Source organism: Drosophila yakuba, chromosome 2R, assembly GCF_016746365.2.
Source record: "Drosophila yakuba strain Tai18E2 chromosome 2R, Prin_Dyak_Tai18E2_2.1, whole genome shotgun sequence".
Lineage (NCBI taxonomy): Eukaryota > Metazoa > Arthropoda > Insecta > Diptera > Drosophilidae > Drosophila > Drosophila yakuba.
In genome coordinates, this window is record NC_052528.2 from 10,245,336 (window position 1) to 10,267,898 (window position 22,563).

The 22,563-nt window shown below is 47.0% G+C and overlaps 3 protein-coding genes across 3 annotated transcripts; 2 read left to right on the forward strand and 1 right to left on the reverse strand.

Annotated features, from left to right (window-relative positions):
* Window positions 1-7,124: 7,124 nt before the first annotated feature.
* Window positions 7,125-11,942, forward strand: LOC6529963 (formin-J). Its single transcript, XM_002090874.4, has 2 exons — window positions 7,125-10,932; window positions 10,997-11,942. The coding sequence occupies exons 1-2, from the start codon at window positions 7,184-7,186 to the stop codon at window positions 11,766-11,768; spliced, it is 4,521 nt and encodes a 1,506-aa protein (XP_002090910.1). The 5' UTR covers window positions 7,125-7,183; the 3' UTR covers window positions 11,769-11,942.
* On the reverse strand, window positions 11,894-12,843 carry LOC6529964 (attacin-C). Its single transcript, XM_002090875.4, has 2 exons — window positions 12,440-12,843; window positions 11,894-12,374 (listed from the first exon to the last, which is right to left on the reverse strand). Exons 1-2 carry the CDS (start codon window positions 12,763-12,765, stop codon window positions 11,975-11,977), a joined length of 726 nt encoding a protein of 241 aa, XP_002090911.2. The 5' UTR covers window positions 12,766-12,843; the 3' UTR covers window positions 11,894-11,974.
* Window positions 12,844-13,219: 376 nt separating this feature from the next.
* LOC6529965 lies at window positions 13,220-17,019 on the forward strand. The gene is made up of 2 exons (XM_002090876.3): window positions 13,220-16,056; window positions 16,115-17,019. The coding sequence occupies exons 1-2, from the start codon at window positions 13,342-13,344 to the stop codon at window positions 16,748-16,750; spliced, it is 3,351 nt and encodes a 1,116-aa protein (XP_002090912.2). The 5' UTR covers window positions 13,220-13,341; the 3' UTR covers window positions 16,751-17,019.
* Window positions 17,020-22,563: the final 5,544 nt, after the last annotated feature.

Here is a 22,563-nt window from a genome sequence, read left to right on the forward strand (position 1 = left end):
AAAGATTGGCTAAGTGAGACTCAGTCTATTCTGCTGCTTTCACTCGGTATAAACAAAATACAGACTTTTGAGGCCAGTCATTTATTTGTTGATTTGAGATTAACTTGAGGCTTATTGTCTACCAATTTCTGCTGATAAGAGTTTTCTTTTTTTCAAAGTTTCATGCAAGTGCATCTATTAAAGTTATAGCCTCTGTCTGAGAATGTAAATGTAATGCAATTAAATTTTTTAAAATATATTGCTTATTTAATGAGTAATCTGAGAACATGAATATAGTTGCATGTAAATATGACAAAAACACTTAGAGTAAATCTAGTAGTCAACATTTCTAGGAAATACCTTGTAAAAGTAGAATTTAATACCAAGTCGAAATCAGTTTTAAATAGAAAAGATAATTAAACTGACACTCGGCAATCCACCTTAGCTGGCGTCCACTGTATTCCCCCGCTTAGTGGCTGCGCCCACCCATTTGAATACAGAATGCCACATGCATTGTCTTCGGATGGAGCCAAATTCGATTCGCTTGCCCTCATGTTTATTTAATCTGATCAATTGGCGCAGCGTGTCACATAAATTTGGACAATTTTAAAAATGCACAAAATACACTAAATTTGCTTGTTGTTTGTCTTGGCCAGACCAGGATACCCAAGGATGCCCAAGGATGCCACAGATGGCGAGGATGCCCACGATGCCTGTACGGCGACAAATAGACGACACTTGTGACCAAACCATTGCCGCAAAAAGGGGTTTGGCTTTTGGCCTCTGTTGGCTGCTGGCCACGTCGATGTCGGATGTTGGTGCAACTCAACACCTTGGCAAATGAAAAGAAATTGCCCGGCGTAGAAGGCCTGGGCTCTCCGGCTGTTTCCGGTTGCACGTGCAGATGTCTCAATAGATCCCCCCACCCCGAATCATCACGCTCCGTTCGCCAACAAAATACTTCAGTGCAATTGCATTTAAATCAGTTGGCCGTGGTGCTCGTGCGTTGTTTTCCTTGCGAATCCTTTGGATCCTTCGTATCCTTCGAATCCGTCGAGACCTCCGTGTGCGCGGCACCCACATAAATTATGCACAATTTTTTCCCAGCCAGCAAGGAGGTGGAGCAGATGGGTGGGGGGCATGTCTCTGTGTCTCTGTGGCCTGTGCGCCATTTGTTCATTTCGAGACCAATAAAATGAGGCATTTGAAAGTTGTAAATATGCTGCTGCCATTCGACGTTCAGTGTCTGCGGCTCGTAAACTGTCGGCCAGTGTTTTGTCGGTAATTTTCTATTTGCCACAGTTGCAATGCGCTTAATGAATTGCTTGTGTGCGGCTTGTTGCATATGCATAAGTGGGGAAAAAAACACATAGACCCGTCTATCTCTATATTGCATTTAAATGCGCCTTTGGCGGACCTTTCATTCCCTCCGTTCCATACTGAATTTCCATATTCAGTTGAGGCCAGGCGACTTTGCTGCCAGCGCTTTCTTTGTGTCGCCGTGTAACATAATATTTTACTCAGGGATCGCAGTGAAAAACAGTGGAAAAATTTGTTTGGCCAACGGATGGACAGCTGTAAAATGGGAATAGAAAAAACAAACGGAATGGCTCGTGCCATGTCATGTTTTGTGATGCACGGTTCCAAGGATGCGCCGGGTGTCCTTTTACTCCTCTATTTCGCCCCTTTGTCATGTCGCTCGAATGGTGGCGCACACTCAACCATCCAGGCATCCCAGCATCCGAGTATCCGCGAACCCATCTCCTCCTTTGAGCACTCGCCGTGACAAGGCAAACGAATTGAGGCATAAGTAGGAATCGCTGTAATATTTCCAGGCAACAACCCATCCGAGTTGCTGGCCAGTTCGGATCACTTCTCAGTTCTGTTCTGAGTTTTGAGTTCTGAGTTCAGTTCTTAGTTCAGCACTTGTCGTTTGCTGGCCGTTGGGCCACCGACAAAAAACTTTAAGCCAAGACAATGCGACATAATCGAAAAACAACAGACGGATGAATTCGCGTGAATTATGCTGAAATTGTGGAGCACTCTCATCTGGCGGTTTGGGGCTGAAATGTTTACTTTTGATTGACTACGCTGCTTGATAAAACCGTTTCTGGCCGGGATTACCACAGATCCATGCTGCACTGCATAAGTGTTGGCTGGATAAAATATCTTTTTATAATTATGTAGTTTATATACATCTTAGATATTATGATTTATATGCTTATATAGTTATGGGTACTTTATTTAAAATGTTGTGTATTTGTGACAATTAGGACTTGAATGACAAAGGGTTGGGGCACTAAAACGTTGCTTTAGCACATTGTAAAGTAATGTTTACTTCCAATTGTTTATACGCTTCCTAGGGACTCGTAATCCTGGAGTCAGCAAAGTCTAAACCAAATCGATTATAATCCGGATTCCGTATCCCAAGTCATTTCGGCTTACCCAGCCCAGAAGTATGCAACACTTGGCAGTCAGCATCCATGGCGCTGGCAATCGAAAACTGTTGCATACTTGGCAGCTGCACAGAAATGCACTGCCCCCCGTTGCGAATATACACATATATAGTAGCTATATGTAGCTATATAGCCCCACTTTGGGGCGATATATAAGCTTGCTGGACTATTTATCAATTTATTACGCGCAAAAAGTTTGCTGTGCTGCTATTGCTGCTATAAGCCAACTGTCGCTGGCAGCGATATGTGGCATAAACCTGTTGTATCCGCATCCTGACATCGTTCAATGCTCATTGGGAATAAGCGGAGTGTGCGTGCCGCAAAATTAGCCAGGCAGGCACTCGTACGACATACACACGTCTCTATATAGATATATACGGAAATCTGGGCATCAGGTGGCTGGGGCTTTGTTAACGGATTTATGCAGCCATAATAAAACTTGGGCGCTGCAAATTGATTTATGGATGGGCGAGCGCGCAAACAATTGCAGATACTATTCGTAGGATATCTAGTTCCTCGGCTGGCTGGGAAACTTTTAATTTTCTAAATGTATTCGCCGACAGAGAACTTGATGCCTTCGATACGCAACGCACATAAAGAAGCAAAACCAACTGGCAACTGGAAAGGAGTTGGCCCAAATGGCGGCCAGGGGGCGGGAGCACATCCGTCCCAGAGAGGCGAGCTGCAATTTAATGGCGAGGCCAACGTAAAAACTGGAAAATTATGACCAAAATGAGAATTTAATCGAAATACGTGAGTGGAAAAATGAAAATTTGACTGCAACTTGGGAACGCGTCTGACTGGCCGAAGACCGAAGCTTTCTCACCTTTCTTCTCCCTGCGAAATGCTGTGCAGTCAACTAAAGGGGATTGAATTTACTATATTCTTACTCATATAAATAGTTGTTCTTATTGGGATATATGATTATTTGATAATTGTTATCTTAACTTTCAGTCCAGCCTTTTTACCATTTTATCAGCTTAGCTGCATATCAATCACTTTCAGATAAATTTATGAAGACATTAATATTTCATCTAGAAAGGTGTAATAGGTATACTTTTTCTTGTTGCTATTTGAAATTCACTTTACTTAGAACTTAGAACTACGCAATTTGTTACAGTGCACAAGTAGCTAGGCAACAGGCGGCGGAAAGCAGCATAAAATACCCAGTGCAAGCTCATGCAACTTTTATCATGGCCACAAATGCTACAGCTACTGCTGCTACTACTGCTGCTGTTGCTGGTGGGATTCTGGTAGCAGGTTGGTGGGTTTCTGGTTGCGGAGGCATCCTGGTGTACTCCGGCGCATCCTGGCATCATCATCAACACTGGCTTCATCTGCTTACGCGTTGCCTTGAGGCCCACACGCCCACGCCCACACCCACGGCCACGCCCACCGAATGCCGCCCTCTCGCTCGAGGAAATAGCACAAATTAATGCCACCGCCAGTGACTCTTGCTGTGTTTCCACCGCTGCGTCTGTCTTTAGCTTCGAGTTGCACGTTCCTTTATTTTTTGCCCGATTCCCATACGCAGGCAGGCAGCCAGACAATTCTCAAATGAGTCAACAATAGTAAAATGCTTTATTTTATCACCAGACAGCCGCCGCCTTCGCCGAGAGATCGGCCAAAAGGAGCTACCTTCTAGGAGATTGTTTTCCTGCCTTCAACTTTCGCGCAGCTCGAAGTTGTTGATCTTTAATTACTGGTTCAGTTGGCTGTGTTTATGTGCACACTTGCTACTCGGCTTCATTTGAACCAACCCACCTGGCTTATCGCTTATTTAGAATCTGTATTCAGCCCTTGGCAATGTCTTATTTCCCTACTGAAAGTCATCTGCAAAGGTTATTCGTAGAGTACTCCGCTCGAGACCGATAGTATGCACTCGATGCATTTAGGCGCTAAATATTTAATTCCCGTTGGCAACATCCGCTGCTAATTGCTTATAATTAACTAAATGACAGCCGGGCCGCGGACGTGACGCCAACTTCATCTGGAGCTCATAAAGCAATCACATGCACTTGCACAACTATAAAAACTTCCGTGTCCTGTCCCGAGTCCTTAGTCCTGCGTCCTGCGTCCGTCCTCCTGCGTCCCTCGTCCTTCGTCCTCTGTCCGTCGTCCTTGATTCTGGCTTGTCCGTCTCTTCCGGCTGTCATGCTATTGCCATTAGCCTGGCCTTTACTGCTCTGCAACATTTCCTTTTGCGACTTCTTTCCTTGGGCTCGCATTCTCCTCCTTTCCGTGCCATTCCCGCATTTTTTTCCCTGCTGCCGTCCGACTTTTGGCAATTTTCCATATGCAACACGCAACAGACGTTTTTATGTTTTCTGTGTGCGCCGCCCATAAAAAAGTAAACGAGCGGCATCCGAGGAGGCGGCGGTTCATGGTCACGGTCTTCATCTCCGTCTCTGAAAACTGCTGAACTGCTGGTGCTGTTGCTGTTACTGTTGCTGGAGCTGGAGGTGGAGCTGGAGATCCGGAAGGGATGACAATGGTTCCGGGCAAGGCAATGGAAGTCAATTATCGAATTAATTTAGTTGCCCAGTGTCCGGGAAGTGGGCAATGGGCAATGGGCAATGGGCAATGGTTGCGTTTGCACTTCATGCACATCATAAATGCGAACGGCAATGACTAGAATTGGGGATTATGGCGATTACGGCCGGATAGCTGGAGCGGAATTCAAATTGTTTTTGCCAGTCAGTCAGCCAGTTGGGCGGACAGGGCGGACAGGGCATGATTGTGAAATCCAGCAATTAATTAAATTATCCGGCGAAATGAAATTTTTGTCGCCGAAAGCAACAGCTAGCCTGACACAGCGAACATTCCCTGGTATATGAAATGTATCCGTGTTCAGGCCTCGTCCTGTCCTCGTCCTTCGTCCTTGTCCGTGTAATTGATGCGTTAATCCGCATATTGACAGCGGTGCCTGCGGTGGCTTTATGGAAATATGTCCCCAGGCTCAGCCGCATCGGTACTTCGCGGCCCTGTTGAAAGGATTTGTCCGGGCGCATATCGCACCACTGCCACTCCCCACTCCCCGCGTCCTGTGTCCTGCATCCTGCATCCTGCGTCCTGTCACTGCGACTCTGGCTAAGTAATTTAATTACATGCCGCAAAATTATCGCAATATTGTTTATTGGCCAGCGGCGCTTGACGCATTTTGCGTAAGATTAATCCGACATTCTTTGCCCCTGAACTATCCGCTAATCTGTGGCGGCAGTTCGCCGCAATTTGTCAATATTCAGGAATATAATGCAAAATCACGGAAGGCCACATTGCGTATACGCAACGTTGGCACTGCGAGTTTAGCGGACGCATCTAAGCACTTGTTTACTAGCTAAGTATATAGAAGTATAAGTATAACTACAGCTACTGTCTACAAGTTATGTATGCCTATATTTAATATTATTCCACAATGAATTTATTCAAAGCGAGAACCCCAAAATTCAAACATTAATGAAGTTAGCAAGCCATTGTGCAGACAAAGACCTGAATCAAAAGCCCAAGTATAACTCCTTCTTATGATGCAATTAAAAAAGGCGGTTTACTTGGTTTTTCAGCCACTTTGGATGAATACAAGAGGATATATACCCGCCAATCCCCCGATAATGTGCCAAACTAAACAGCAAACAATGCGTTTATTCGTACTGCCTGCTTCATTGGCATTGTTTGGGGGGGAGGACTGTAAAGTGATGGTAAAACTTTTAATCAAAAGCGAATGCGCTCTGTGCCCGCTAATTACATTAGTTCTGCTGCTGCTGCTGCTGGTTGGCTTATATAGGTTTGAGTATATACGAGGGTAGTATGGATACACGTAGATGCTGCAGTTGCTCCCGCTGAATGTTTGAATATTTTCAATTATTTCGAGCGGCGCATTGTGCTGACTTTGGCATTGACAGCATACAGGATAACACACACACTCCCACTCACACACACAGAAGCAGACACACACACACTCGCAGCGAGAGAAGGAAATAGGAAATGTTATTGTCGCTGTGCATCCCCATTCCCATTTCATTTCCATTTCCACTTCCATTGGCAAAAGTTTTGGAATAAAACAAAAATCTGATTTACATGGGCGAGAAAACAATACGCCCGTTGGGAAATCGGAGTGGGTGGTTGGCGCTATCACTTACCCATGTGCCTGGCTGCACACACACATGTGTGTGTAGTGTGTGGGTGCCCCAACAAAGGACATCTCATGTTAAACAGCTGTCGGAAGCCGCCGGCGCAGTCGTCGTACGTGTGCGAAAACTTGACACAATGAAGCAGTTGCCGCTGGGCGGAAAGGGGGCGTGTTGCCGGCGGTGTGGCGGGGTGTGGGCGTAGGTGTGGGCATGGTCGGACTGGTGACATTGCGACTCTTATCGGTCCACGTTGTCAAAGTTGTGCTGCAGACACCTGTTGCCAGCCAAGGCGTGGAAAAGTCGAAACCCCACTGAAGTCCAGTCTGTTGTGGTCAGGAAAATTAACTCCAAATAATGTTTCTCAAATGAATATTAAGGGGAAATAGGTCTTAAATGTTTTATCAATTCGTTCAAGTTCAAATATCACTTAACTTTGAACGAGCAACTTTAAACTGAATAAGTTAGTTAAAGGATGGGTTTAATATAAGCTTTAAGAACATATCTTTTATTTATATAATAATATAATTCTTGTTGTGACTAAGTAGGCAAAAGCATTTAGCTTTCAATCTAGACTGCTCCATATTTGACTTAGTCTTTACAAAGCCATAGCTCCCCGACAGGATGATTTTCCTACAACTCTGGTGGGCGCTGATGGTGTTCAGCAGTCCTGGCCACGCCCAGCAGATCTCCACCGGCGAGGAGCAGAAGCAGCCGGTGGAGGGCAGCGACAAGTTGCTCAGCTTCAGCCGGGCAGTGGAGCTGGCTCGTCCCGAGTTGCAGGAGCTCAAGGCTTCCTACAGCGGTCGCCAGGAGCAGGATGCTAGCAAGCAGCTGGATCGCCGCAACTCAATCGACACTATGCTGGCCAGTTTTGCCCAAGTGGATGCGGACAAATCGAAGGCGGCATCCGCGGATGAAGAGCGAGTGCTGCAGGAGGCGGCGGACGCTTGGTTCCGCGACATCCAGGCCAGCATGTCGAAGATCAATCCCTACCAGAAGCGTTCCGGTGGCAAGAAGGAACGATCCATAGGCAAGCAATTCATCGACCAGCATGCCAAGGCCATGGAGCGCACCGAGATGGGCAAGGTTAAGCTGAAGTACAAGCAAATGGGAGATGACACCATTGTGCGCAAGTACCAGGTGACTAAGATCCCGCTGCTTTTGCAGGACACTGGTATGACCCAATTGGACATCAAGCTGAAGCAGGTGCAGCAGATGCTGACCGACCACGAGACCTCGGAGGCCAAGAAGCTGGAGAAGACGAAGGAGGGGCGCAAGAAGGTGGACGAATCGAGTTGGGTGGACAAGTTGCCCGAGTTCGGAGATAACCCCATTCCGGATGGCATCTACGAGAGCACACTCAATCGCCTGGCCTTTCCCCACGCCATGTCCCACAAGCTGGCCCACGAGGCCAACTACAAGCTCTCTAAGATCGAGCAGGAGGCCTCCGAGAAGGCCTCCAGCAAGCACTCGCGACCCGGCAGCCTCGGTGAAGCTCCTCTCAAGCAGCTGAAGCGGAGCTCGTGTGGTGGCTTCAATCCCATGAACGAGATCAAGCTGAAGACCAGCAGTCGACTGATGCTCAAAGGTCTGGGTCCATCGCTTCCCAGTAACGCCCTGCTGGACATCCATCGCAACCAAATGGTGGACAACATGATCCGGCGCAGGGAGCTGGAGGAACAGCAGCAGCATCAGCAACAGCAGCAGCAGCAACTGGAGTCTAGTGAGGATAGCGACGAATTGGATCAGCGAATGGGAATCAATAGCTTATTGGCACACAATGAGAACTTGGAGTACCTACAGCCCATCAATACCGGCATGGATGCGAATCGAATGATGGAGCTGCCCCAGAGCTACGACTACCGAGTGCCCCAGTACGACCGCTTTCATCCTCTGAATCAAAGACAGATGTCAAATGTGCGGGATTACGAGAGGAGTAACCGCATGCCCCTTGACTTGGATCGCTTCAAGAGGGAACCGCATTTGGAGTCGTCGTCTCTGGCAGCACCGATTGATTCAGTTTTAGAACCCATATCTGTAGAGGAACAGGGACTTAAGTCTGAGGATCAAAACATATCCGACCACGAGTTGGCCATGAAAATTGGAGTATTGGACATTAATGAAAGCAAAGCCTTACATTCAACCGGCGACGGAGAAGCCAAAGGAAAGGACACACATGAAGAGGTTAAATTGGATGAGGAATCCTTAATTAAACCCGAAAGTAAACTGGACTCTGAGATAACGTCCATCGAGGGGAAATTTGAGGATAGATCAGAGGTCGAAGTGGAGAGCAAACTATTGGGACCAGTAAAACGTGAGGCCAAGAAAGAGCTAACTAACCAAATAGGCCCTAAACTGAAGTATGATGAATCCGCGTTGGATGCTAAATCAAATGCAGAGTCTCCCTTAAAAGGAGATGTACCACTTAGCTTGGCCAGAAAGAGCGAACTCAATGCAAGTACGAATGCAGATTTGTCATCCGACTCTGGAAAGCAAGACAGTTTAAAGAAACGTAAAAGTCCCGAGACGCCTGATTGTCCCGATAATCATGACAGTAATCCTGATTGTGACACGGAGTGCAAGTCGGCAACGGATGCCGAGAAGGATGACAGCATTGTCAAAGTGAACATCAAGCTAAAGCTCCAGGAACCGCCAGACGAGAAGTCTGAATGCGAGGACATCTGCAAAGTGGAGGCCAAAGGTGCTGCTGCATCTGCTCCGAAAGTGAATCCCGATGCGGTGGTGAAACTGCTGGCCAATGAATTGTCCCTGGACAAGGACCGTGGAAAGCGGCAGACAAGACGTCGAAGGTTTCGTAGACAGAACAGGAGATCCAAGAGATCCTTGGAGGACAACGAGCAGGAGCACCAGCAGCAGGAACCGGAAGATAAGCAACATGTAGTGACCAAACGGTTGGCTCCGCTGCTGGATGACTTCGAAGACCACAATGGCAATCATGCGGGTTTTGGGAACCTGGGTAATGGCATGCTCACACCGGATGCAGAGGACTCCGGAGAAAGGTCATATCCCAGCCATGATTTGCTGGCTCACTTCGATGAACTGGAAAGTGCTCACGATGACGATTCCCTGGTAGCGATATACGATCCCACTAAGGAAGTGGTTCCCATGCTGAATAAGCGACCCAATGGCGGTTTTCCGGGGCAGCAGCCTTTGCAGATGCAATTTCCACAGCAGCAGCCGCAGCAGCAGCAACAGCAAATGCAGCAGCAGCCACATCAGCAGCAGCAGCAACAAGTGCAGCAGCCGCAACAACACGACTTAAATCGCCAGCGTCATCAGTCTAGTAATTTCCAGGCCAGTTTTAATCTAACCCATTTGTTCAATGAGTTGCAAAAGTTGCAAAATATGAAGACGCCACAGCAGCAGCAACAGCAGCAGCAACAGCAGCAGCAACAACAGCAGCAGCAAGTGCAACAGCAGCAGCACGTGCAACAGCAATTTATGCCACAACAGCAACCAGTGCAACAACAATTCCAGTTGCCGCAACAGCAAATGCCCCCCGTGCAACGAAACACCCAGCAAATGCCCAACAAGCCCATTTCGCCACCTATTAAGTCCTTCGGAGTCCACCGCTACTTTGGACCCTTCTTCAACAAGCAACTGAAGCACGATCCCTACATGGCGGCGATGGAAACTTCGACTACTATGGATCCCAGGTGCGTGTCCATTCCGGCAACCAGTCCCACTCCTGCTGGCAATGTTACTATGCCGTTCACTTTGCCTGCCAATTGCACAACTGCCTCGGTTCCCTCCAGTCCAGTGCCATCCACCCTAGCCACTCCAGCCACTCCAGCCACTTCAGCCACTCCAGCCACTGCAGCTAACCCAAGTGCCAATCAATCGAGTCATACGGAGACTGGGTGCAATTCGCCGGATGCCATGAAATTCAACGTTTCCATTAATGCCAATGTGTTCGGGGATCCTAAGACCAAACAGTTCTGTGGCAATGGCTCTATAAGCATGTTGCCCGCTTACAATGCGTTGCATTCTGAACTGAGCCTGGGCTATCGGAATGATCAACTCCATGGAAACACTGCAGAACTGGAGGACGAGCAGGAAGATGTGAGGATCAAGGACGAACGACGTATACGCGATGTGGGCGAGAAGTCCAGAGATGAGTGGGAGCCAAAAACTGCAAAGGAGAATCCAAGAAAGCAAGAGGGACAGATCAAAAGGCCCAGTATTAAATGGAACAAAAAGCACAAGAATCGCCATCAAGGGGCGAAGGCAAAGGTGAAAGGGGGTTCCTCACCAGATCATAATGAAGCTTCCAAAGAAGCAACAAAAGCAGCTGCAAAAGAAACACCAAGTGTGGATGCAAATGAAGGACACAAAGCGTCCGGAAAGTGGTAAGTAATGAAATGGTTAATAAAAGGTATACATCTTTTTACTTGTATTTGTTTGATTCTATAGCCAACGACCACGAATAGAAATACCGGAGTCGCAGTCGGAAAGTTACGATAAACTAATCACGGGCAAAATTTCCGAGGATATAGTTTCCGCTGTCTTCGAGGCAGTTGGAAATGATCCGAGCATGGATCGCTTGCTGGCGGTTCTGGAGAGGAATCGCAAGTGTGCGAATAAGCAGACCAAGAACTTCTACCAAATCCGCAACGACAAGACCGAGAGCTATCTACATCACACGGAGACCATGGTGCGCGAAACGATGGAGGCCATTAGCAACATTATCGATCAGCAGGTGCGGCGACGAGCTTGCATTCCCTTGCGTCCGGATCTCCAGGACTTCTACGACCTAATCCTAAAGACGTCCAACGAGGAGCGAAAGTGTCGCGAGAAGCGACAGAGCTCACTTCAACTCCTGGCCGAGGATTTCAGCCAGGATGTGCGATTGCTCGATCCGAGCAAGATCAGCCAAAAGTCCAGGATCGTCAAGAAGTTGCTGCGGCAGTACGAGGATCTCCCAATGGAGGATCAGCAGGCGGCGTCTGGAGTGCGCGATGAGTTGCTCCTGGATCTGGTTTACCTCCGCAAGATGGCAGAGACCGCGGAGCGCTCGCAGCGCAACGCCCGACTGCAGGAGGTTCTCAAGCAGACCAGCCTGGACGAGGTCCTGGAGAAGAGCATCTCCACCGAGTACTCTCCGCGCTTCATAAAACTCCTGAAGACGGCGGAGCTTTACAAGGAGGCGGGCGAGCAGCAGGCCAAGGCATTTGTGGGTCTTTAGTCTACTGACTGTACTTTGTACTTTTCACTTTCATTTTGGTTGCATTCATTCCCTGTTGTTTTTTTCAATTAAAAATTTGCTTTGTTAGTTAATTAATTCAATAATTAATTGAATAAAAATCAAACTACATTTTAGAAGAATAATAATAGATGAATAAATATCTGTTATAACATTTTTAAATATTTTCTCTATATAGTTTAAGCTGTTTAGCCGAAGTAGTGGGAGAGACCCAAATTGGCGCCCAGATCGGTCTGGCCCTTGAAGGGTCCACTGGTCCACTTGGAGGCCGTGCTGCCAAGATCGAGCCTGGTGTTGCGATCCTGCGACTGCCAGAGATTAGCCCGTCCACCCAGCTCCAATTGCTTGCCCAGTCCGGGAATGTTGGCGTGCGTCAGCGTCGCTCCATGACCCTTGATGTGCGAGTAATCCAGGCCAGCTCCATTCCTATCGAACTTGAAGCCGTTGGCCAGCTGGTTCTGCGAGGCGAATGCCTTGGCATCCAGATTGTGGACTCCGTTGTTGAACAAGTTGGCGGTGGCCGTCTGCTGGAAGCTGTCCCGCACACCGGGCGTATGGGTCTTGGTCAGTTCCAGGCCGTGTCCATGACTGCTCATGAGAAGTAAGATTAGTTTCGATACCCATCGGACCCTAATCCTGTAGAGACTACTCACTTGTTGTACCCCAAGGTGGCGCCGCTGGTTACGGGAGTGGACACCGGTTTGGTCTGGGTGTTGCCCGCAGCGAACACTTGACCAATCACGTGGTGATCGGGAGTTCCTATGGCCTTGCTAAGATCCAGTCGGGCATCGGCGCCACCACCCGGATTGGAAGTGAGTGAGCCACCCAGCACCTGGCGGCGTGCTCTGTAGATTCTGGGTGGCGTCGGCGGTGGAGGATAGTAGATCAGTGGCTGGGTATACACACGCTGGGGCAGGGCCACCGCAAGGCAGCCAAGTACGCCAATGATGACCACGATTAGGAGAACAATTTTGCTCATCTTGCTGTATTTTTGTGCCTTTGTTGATTTAATCTTCTTGAGTTGGTGGTTGACGATTGAGTGTCGATGCTGGGATGCAGTTACCTCCTATTATATAGCAATCGATCTGTGGAGGGGGCTTCCCGTCGCAGTCGCCAGTGAACTTATCTGCCTTATCTGTAAGATGAGCTGCGTTTCGCACTGGAATCCCCGAACGAGCAGGTGGTTCACACCGCCTGATAAGAGCTTGTGCATCCCCTTGAATTTACTTGGCGACGATTTTCAAGCTATTTGGGGGGTTTTATGGCTAATAACAAAAAGCTTTTCAAAAATAAATAAAATAAATATAAATAAACAAAAAGCTTTTCAAAAATAAATAGAATAAATATAAGTAAACAAAAAGGTTTTCAAAAATTAATAGAATAAATATAAATAAATATAAAAAGTTCAAGTTCTAAGAGATTTGGCTATTAAACTATCTACATTCATGACAGTTACAAATGTTTGAAAATCTAGTCACTGGCTGTTCATTTTGTACACAGAAATCCCTGGCATAGCATTGAATTAGAGTAAAGAATCAAATTCGATCGGTACGCGATGTATGTGCCCCTGCTCCACAGGAGCACCCAGATGGTGCTGCTGAAGAGGCAGATACGGCGGAAGGCCAAGGAGTTGCGAATGCGAAAACGTCACGCCCACCGCCGCCTGCAGCTGATGAGGAGGATCCGTGACCACCTGCTCCGCAGGATGCGGAACTCCATAGACGACCGCCAACGGGATGCGGAGCAGAAGAGGAGGGAGCAGGCACGGAGGGCAGTGGGCGGTATGCTTTCCATGTACAAGCACTGGCTGCGCAACTGGTCCACAGCTTTGAGGCTACAAAGTCGGCTGATTCGACAGCAGGAGCAGGTGAAGGTGGGACTGCGACGCCGACTTCGACACTTGAGGAAGCAGCTGAAGAAGGCGCGACAACCACAGAATGTGGTAGACAAGTGCTTCAATCGACTGTTCAAGGCGGTCAGAAAGTGGCAAAAGGGATCGGACTACTACGAGCTCATCAAGGATCAGGACAAAGTCTGGGAGGCGGAGGCTGAGGAGGTACGCAACTACTTATCGGATGTTCGGGGCAGGCGACCCAGAAAGCTGAACCGTCGTAGGGCTAAAGAGAATAGCGAAATCGAGGACTTTGCTCACTTCTGGAACACCGAAGTGGTGCAGAAGAACGCTTTGATCAAGAAACAAATGGCCATGGTAGGAAGAAAAGCAGACTTGGATATGCACACAACACTCGAAAAAACTAGGAAACCGAAGAAGAAAAGGAGGAAAATCAAGCCAAAGAAAATATATTATAGCCTAGACAATCTTGTAGTTCGAAAGAAAGTTAGGAAAATAAGGAAGGCTATTCGTAAGCCAAGGAAGGCAGATCCATTAAGGCCATCTTTCGATAAACTGAAAATGTTGGTAAAAGAACTGATAGGATTCGACTGGAAAAAGCAGATTATGAAAAACCCGAAAATGAACAGAAAAGACAATAAGAATGAACGGAATGTTGCTTTTGGCAAAATGCCAAGCTTTTCCGATCTTCCAACCCTAAAGCCACAAATACGAATAAAAACCATTTGGAAGAGGGGCCGCAAAATAGTTCCCAGAAATGTAGACATGCCTCTGGAGCAGCTCACAGTTCCCGATTCGAAAATCCGTAAACCAAAATATGGAAAGCGTAGAAGTCGTAAAATGCACTATGTGGATAGGATTATTAAAGACGAATTGAATGCACTCTTGGTGGCAAAGGCAAAGAAAAAGGGCACTCATCCTGGGAAACCTAGCTTATCTAAAGCTTTCCTTAGGGAAAAGGAAAGCAAGGAATTGGAAAGGCAGGAAAATATAGTCTCACTATTGTACGACGATATACCACCGTTTATCAGGCAACAAATTGAGAGGAAAAATAGGAACAAACTGCGTTCCAAGGCATTGCCAGGTAGTTCGAGTAGCTCGGTAGCGTCCCAAGAGGTCTTCATAGTATCCGAAAAAGTTGGCACTAAAACGACGAAGCGCAAGAAGGAAGCTAAGCCTCCTACTTCAAGCAGTGGTTCAGAAATCAAGAATCGACATGAATTACCTCCCGCGTACAGCGTTTCTCAAGTGTTTTCCAAAAGGGAAAGCCTTGTGTCCCTCGATGACTCACTGAATAGGTTCGCAATGGCCAATCGAAGCCGCAAATCTACGCGTAAGTCTATTCGCGGACCACTCCTGATACCCAAAAAGAAGCGTGTTGCTCCTCCTAAGGGACAGGACGAAAGTCACTACCAGTCCTTGAAGAAGGATATCATGTACATCCATACCAGCGACGAGGATCAAGGGCCAAAGAGGATGTCCACTAGGCACTCCAATCGCTTAACACTCAGCGACACAGTACTGCAAAGCCACACTTCTCATTTCCGATCTTCCAAATCGCCCACCAAAAGCAAGTTTAATTATGATGTCCTGCAAAATGATCTTGACAAGATCCTTGAGCCTGTGCGAGTTGGCGACGAGAGAATAGAAAAAGCACCGGAACACCAGGAGTTTCACTACGCCAAGGAGCCCGATATTGAAAGGTATCATTTGAAAGATCTGCACTCGGATGCAAAATACAGACAATTGCAGTCCCTTCTCAAGGACGTTATAGAGAAAAACCAAATTATTGAGTATATCGCCGATGTCAATGGACTCATGCAGGAAGTAGCCAACCGCCATGACGTGTGGTCCAATCTTCAGAGCATCTACGACGACCTCACAGCATCGGGCATCACGCTGGAGGAAGTGAAGCAAATGCTCACCTTGAAGTACTTGGAGTACCTCAACGATATAGTGACCCAGAAGAGCTATACACGGCTGGAGCCGCCACGGGACAATTTGCTTAATGTTGTGGAAGCCGAATTTCTGAAAGAGAAACAGAGGAGCCAGGTGGAAAGGTTGATGGAGCGCAACTGGTGGAATAGGAAACGGAACAGCACACGGCTCATACCCTTCGGCATGCGGGGAATCAAGGGGAGCAGAAGTGAGACATCTGGCAGCCGGCGGCAGTCGCAGGACATGAGGATGGACAGCGCCCTGTACAAGAAGCTCATCGAGCAGGAGCTCAGGGCGGAGCGATTGGAGCGCGAGGAGCGCAGGAGGAGGACTACAACCAGCTCCCGGGGATCGACTTTTAGCATTATCACCAGCCTGGATGTGCCGCCCAGCGATGAGCAGGATGTGCGGGACATCGAGTGGCGCTACTCCGTGCACAACATCAAGAGCATGATGAACCAGCACCATCAGATGTTCCAGGTGGGTAAACAGTACGCAACAACAGTACTGTGTAAAACTAGGTACATCTTTCTTTCAGGCTCTGGGGCGCAAAACGCGAACGGAGCAGATGATCTACAAGAAGATGGAGGGAAAGATGGACGAGCTGTATTCCTCCTCACAGTTTCGTCGTCCTAAACCGGAAAACACCACCTTTACGGTGAGGAAGAAGCGTAGAAATCTTAGGCCCATCGAGCAGCTCTACTACTCACCCCGGAAGACTTGTCGCCTGCAGAAGATCTCCAGTTCCTCAGACTGTTTGTCGTGCGAATGCCAAGGCGAGGAAATCGGTATTTCGATGGTCCTGGACAAGTGTCCCCGGTGTGGAGTGAAGGTGCCTGTGCCCGCACCCACTACTCCGTTCTCCAAGTCGTCCTCATCCAGCTGCGAGATCCTGTCCAGCGGATCCATAGAGGCCTGTGCCAAAAACAGTCTGCTAATCAACACCCTCAAGGACCTGTGCACACGCTGTGGTTATGTCCATGAAAAGGGACATCTCTGCTCGCAGTTACCCTTGAATATGCGGAAAACCAAGCTCCTAAAGCGGATTAAGAACACCGAACGTACTGCCACCGAGTGTCCGACGTACTGTTGCCCACGCGGGATCCTTAGGAAGCCCAGAAGTTTTGATCCTTGGCAGGAGGACGAGGAGTGCAAGGAGCGGACAGCGGGCTGAGCACTTTGAAGCCACCAAAGTGGCAACAAAACTCCGGATATGTAAGGATATGCAAGGATATGAGCACCAAATCAGCCGGCTGAGGCGAATGAAACATTTGGTTTAAGTGCTAAATAAATTCAAGTAATGAGTTTGCCTCTGTCTGTGGGTGTGCCTGTGTTGTTAAATGCTTTGCCAAGTTTCATAAAATATGCAAGGACTTTTGCACACACACACACATGCCAACAAACACGGACAAGCTCATGTGATGCACTCACGTAGAGGGAAAATGTCTGCGGGCTTTTAATACACTTGCAGGATGCTGTTTCTCCTGGTCCTGGTAGTGGTCCTGGTCCTGGTTCCTTATCCTCTTGCTGCCCTTATCCCCCCACCGCTCCTCGCTCGTGCAACAAAAATTTCATCTTGCCTGCTTTTTTTCGGCCAAGTTTTTAAGTCGAGCCATTGCTGTAATGGAATTTTATTGCATACTCGCACTCGCATTCTGTTTGCGCAAGCGAAACATGTTTCAGACATTTTCATAAATGAAAACGCTTAAGCGCACAGCCGAAGATCAGACCCGCTCTCAAGGAATCTGTCAGGAAACAGATCGTATATTTCAAATAAAATAAATTCAAAATGCAGATGTGCAGAGCTATAAACAAAAATCAGTGGTTCTTACAATTGTATCTAGTAACATTGCCTATATGCATTTGGAAATCCCGGTATTCCAAAATTTAACTAATATGCTCTTACCTAGTTTGGGCACTTTTCTTTGATTTATTTTATATTATATAATACTCGTGACCGAATAAACTTCAACAAGTAACTTAACCCGTGTGCAGCCATCGCTTTAAGACACAATTAAAGCACTTGGTGACCGGCAATCGACCGACTGTCGAACGCAAGGCAATAACATTTCTGCGAAATTGATGCCCGGCGATCAATCATTTCCCAGCCTACGGATACCAGCCACTTGGCAGCCTGCTGCTCCTGCTGCTGCTAGTCCAGCTCTCCGTCTCAGTTTCGACTTCCAGTCCACATCCTCATCCCCATTCCCATCCTCCCACGAAGATTGCAGGAGTGGGAAGTTGGCGTAAGCTGAGACGTTTTCATTTGCATTTTTCGCACAAATCGCCGCGAGGGTTGGGGCCCAAAACAAACTGCCAAAACCGAATTCCTTTCGAGTGGCCATGGTCCTGCCCAGGACCTCCATCCGCCTCCGATTGGCGATGAGTGCTGTAACATTATCTTGTTTGCTCATGACACGCGACGCGGCCCCAGAAAGTCCCTTCATGTCGAATCGTTTCCGGCCGTTGGCTGTCCGTTATTGTCGACTTGGGTACACAGAAGAAAAATGCCTGGCTAAATGCTTTGATATGCAGAAATAGGTTTAAGAAAGTGAGACGGTTTTAAAATTTATTAACAAATTGTAAATGTTCAAAGAAACTTAATGGGTATATTCCCAGAAGAAATACTTATACTACTTCTATTTAAGAATATATATTTATTATATGGGTATATTCCCAGAACAAATACTACTTCTATTTAAGAATATATATTTATTATATACATTTATCTATGCTCTTATGGCTTGTAAAGTTTTGTGTGATTTAACATTCACATGAATATCTAGGACTGACTCCGGTTTTCTTTAAGTGCCTTTCAGCCGCGAGTTGCGTTGCAGGACTTGTGATTTGCGACATCCTTTTGTCATTTTTCTGCGGGTCCTGCCGCTGTCCTTTGCGACTTGATTCCATTTCGATGGCTTGTCAAAACAGGCGAACAGGCTAACAGACGAAATGAAGCGTGCAATTGTCCGCAGTTCGCAACTTAAACGGCCATTGTGTGAACGCTTCCGCATGGCTGTGATTGCGTTTTATTAGCTGTCAAATTTTAATTAATTCGCAACATCTTTATGCATTCATTTTGCCCACAAATGCCCACAGAAGAAAAGGCCAAAGCCGTAATGCAAACGACTGGGGACAATGCCAAAGTGGGCACACAGTAATTATTGGACTCAGGTGTGGGCAGGACATGGAATATAAGGAATATAAGTAGCCATAAAGGAGCAGCAAATTGGACTGCTTAAGGGAGAAAGATTGGAGCGGCTGGCAAACAGTGCTGGAAGAAAGTGCCCACAAAGAGGAAAGCCATAAGATAAATGGGCTAACTTAAATTAGACTGCCTGCCAGCCGAGAATTGCTAAATGGGGATGTTCTGCCTCGAGTCGCTTGCCTTTCAAATGCAAACGCCAACCAGGTCCAGGTGAGGTCCATTCCGGACCAGGGAGTGTCATTCTGGGCATAATTTGGAACATATATTACGGGATAAACGGGTAAGTTCGTTCAAAAAGAATAACGTGCCTATTAAAAATCATAAAACTGTAGGGTGATAGCGTAATCCAAGGTACAGCTGAATATAGAAACTCCTTTGAAATACATAAATGAGCCATTAATATCTACCATTCAATCTGTAATATTAAAGCATTGTATTTACCAACAAATTTTAATTAACATCCTAGAATGTAAAATCTTTAAGTCGAAAAGTGGTTTAAATTTCAGACCTATTTGCTACTTGTAAAACGCCCCCTTCAAAGGACAATGCCAAGTCTAAACTGTGTATAAGACTTACTTACGATAACTGCAATTTGCACTTAACCCTTGCCCTCAGTCGCAAGTTCCTTAGATGCGGATCAGTCGCTGTGCCCGTATTGGTGACTACATACATCCGAGGCTTGTTCACTTGGACAATTAAAGGAGCAGCCCACACACTCAACCCACTCGAGCCCACCTAACTGACTCCAGCTAACCACTCCAGCCACTTGAAAGTTGGCCGCAAAGTGCGAATGCATAATTAATTCCAATTATGAGTTTACCCAACAACATTGGCAACATTGGCACTCGCCTTCCTTCTCGAGACGAGACAAGATGCGTTGCGGGCATGGGCGGCAGGATTTGGGGGACAAGGACTTATCAGCGCATCGACAGGATGGCACCCCAGCCATCAGCCGCCAGCCGCCAGCCAGGACACCCATGAACTTTGATGCCGGCGAGTGTCAACCCGTGTGGTTGCGGGGCTCTGCGGGCTCCTTGTGTTCCTGCTGCTGCGGCTGTTACTTCTGCTGCGGCTGTTACTGCTGCTGCTGCTGTTGCTGCTGCTGCTACTGCTGCTTGTTGCATAGTTCGAGTGGGGCAAGGGCTTGGCATGTTTAAACACATGCTCAAGTGGCATTTAGACAGTTATCCGCCGCTCGGGCTGTTATCTGGCAGACAATTGATGTGCCTGCGATAGGCACCAACTTTTGCCTCAATTACAAAATGCTAAAAATTGCAATATCAATAACATTTTATGTCCTTGGGGGGTGAGTTGGCTTGTCCTAGAGGGAGTCCTGCAGGTTTAAGGGTAACCACAAGTGCTGCGTCTAAGTGTGGCTGCCAGCCTTCAAAGCCGCCTTCACTATCAACGGAAATGCATTCTGGTTTTCCTTGTTTGGAGAGCATTGTGTCGCGTCTGCCGAGCTCAAGTGTTTTAATGGATTTTCCCGAGGAACATGCATGCAGCAAACCTTCCCCTTCCGCCGTAGAGTTGAGTTTCCCCCATACCCTCTGATTTTGCAAATATTCCTTTTATCCGCCTGCTTCATGCGAGAAATGTCAAGTTTTCGGGCTCATGTTGTTAGCAGTGACATCTCTGCACATGCATCAATCATTCGAGCCCCGCAACAGCATTATACCAATCAAAAGGAAGTTCAGTTCATAAAATATAATAACCCGGCTTAGCCGCATGCCACTCAGGAACTTAATGCCGGGTCGCAGCTGTACGGCTGTGGCAGGGAGTCCAAGGAAAGCCTATAAATTTGCAGATTATTTGCATATTGCGTCTGCTTCAGGGGCACGTTTTCGGTTTTTTCTTCCCCATTTTCTATAATTTTCAGAACAAAGCGCGGCAAATTCAATTTCCTTCGCGACGCAAACTAATGTAAATCAAGGCACATTAAGCGAGTAATGCAAACAATCATAAATCTGACTGGAATGTGCTCTGGATACAGCCAAGCTTCTCAGGATCCACTGGATTGGTTTTGGACATGGGCATATCACATACCAAACACTGTCAGTGTTGAAATTTCTCCTTCGCCCTTTCACCATTATTGATTATTTTTAATCAGCTAACAGCTATCACAGTCCACTTGCAATGCTTAATTAGCAAAAGTTATATAAGTTTGTTTAAAGATCAATTTTATGCTCATAATGAGAAAGCACTACTTTCATTTGTACTTAAAAATTGAATATTATAAAATAGTTTTGCGAATTTATTTAACACAAACTCTGGACTATAGTGAAATGTGTCATGAAATGGAGTGATTGAAAACATAGTTTCATAAGGCACATGGAACAGATCTCAGTACGTTTTGGTCTGGTTTGTCATTTTTGGAACTCTTATTAAGCGCAATTGACTAACTGCATTACGCATCTGTTGATGAGTTGATTGAGCCACCACTCAAGTGTCCATCAAGTGCAGCAAACGGGCAATCAATGCCTGATACCCGACGCTTTAATTTATTCCTTTTCCCCCGGTCAGTTCACTAGCTCATCCTTTAAATGTTTTTAATGAAATCTTCCCCTCGCAGGACTGCTGACAGGCCATGCTAATCCTGAGTACGTTCGCTGCAGTTGATAAATGAGTCATTTGCTTAGTAATTTAAGCGTTCATTCAATAAGAGCGGAATGGCCAAAATCGTGGAAGGGTCAGCTTCAAGATTTGTGTAACCAAATACTCATTACATAAGCTGGGAAGCAGGGTGACGAGGAGCGAGGTGGGAGGAGGGAGGAGGGAGGAGGGAGCTGGGCAAACACAGGACTGATGAAAACTCCACAGAAATATGCTGATGTGGGGTATTCTTTTGGGGCGTGCACAGTATGTATGTGCTAGTTAAGCCAAAAGCAAATATTGACAGGCAAAGTCAAATGCAGGGGCGTCGAGGCGGAGAAGGAGGTAGAGGGGTGCTTGATGGCATTTAAAGTAATCGAGTGTTAAAAACGGCAAACGCAGCCAAACAAACTCAAACAAAAGCAGGCACCAACCAACCAACCAAACCAACCAAGCAACCCACCCACACCCAGTAAATATTTAGTTGCTCATAAATTACGGGTATATGTTTTCGGGCTGCGAGCAGGAATGGCATGGAAATCAGAAGCGATTCGGAGGCTTTAATGCCTCATTAAAATATGCACGGTGGCAATAAAATTCAAGCTGACGCCGCGGGCAAAGTGGCAAAGTGGCAAAGCGATCTGCGATCTCCAGGACTCCATAAAAATCGGCATAGGCAGCTTGACAAAGTTTTCGCATAAAATAAATTGCTGGCAAATAATAGTCAGGAAACCCGTTAACGTCGATGACTGGCGATGACGATGGCTGCCTGCCATTTTTGGCCCAACGGCAATTGATATAGGAGCTCGGCCGCCAAGGGGTTAAGTGCTAAGGATTCAGGGGGGTTGGGGTTGGTGTGGGTTAAGGGTTCCAGCCATCAACTTGTTGTTTATTAAATTACAAATAAATAATGAGACTGATGGAAGCCGCTGCCTGCTGCCTGCTGGCTGATGCCTGCTGCCTGGAGTTATTAAAAACTTTACAGAAACAATTAACACAGTCGGTTGTGTGGTGGTGGAGGGGGATGGATGTACACCATCGCAGGATAAGAGGCCTTTGCTTCCTGTCAGGCTCTTTAAGCCGAATGACAAATTGAAATCCTGTATTTCACTTTAAGCCGAATGCCAACCCCCACCGTAACCGGAGCATTAACCAAAGTTGCAGCCGCAACAATAACCGGTAGGAGT

Coding starts and splice junctions, on each gene's coding strand:
- LOC6529963 (XM_002090874.4), top strand. CDS start 7,184: ATGATTTTCCTACAACTCTGGTGGGCGCTGATGGTGTTCAGCAGTCCT. Junction 10,933..10,996: donor CACAAAGCGTCCGGAAAGTG/GTAAGTAATGAA, acceptor TTGATTCTATAG/CCAACGACCACGAATAGAAA.
- LOC6529965 (XM_002090876.3), top strand. CDS start 13,342: ATGTATGTGCCCCTGCTCCACAGGAGCACCCAGATGGTGCTGCTGAAG. Junction 16,057..16,114: donor AGCACCATCAGATGTTCCAG/GTGGGTAAACAG, acceptor TCTTTCTTTCAG/GCTCTGGGGCGCAAAACGCG.
- LOC6529964 (XM_002090875.4), bottom strand. CDS start 12,765: ATGAGCAAAATTGTTCTCCTAATCGTGGTCATCATTGGCGTACTTGGC. Junction 12,375..12,439: donor GCCACCTTGGGGTACAACAA/GTGAGTAGTCTC, acceptor TCTCATGAGCAG/TCATGGACACGGCCTGGAAC.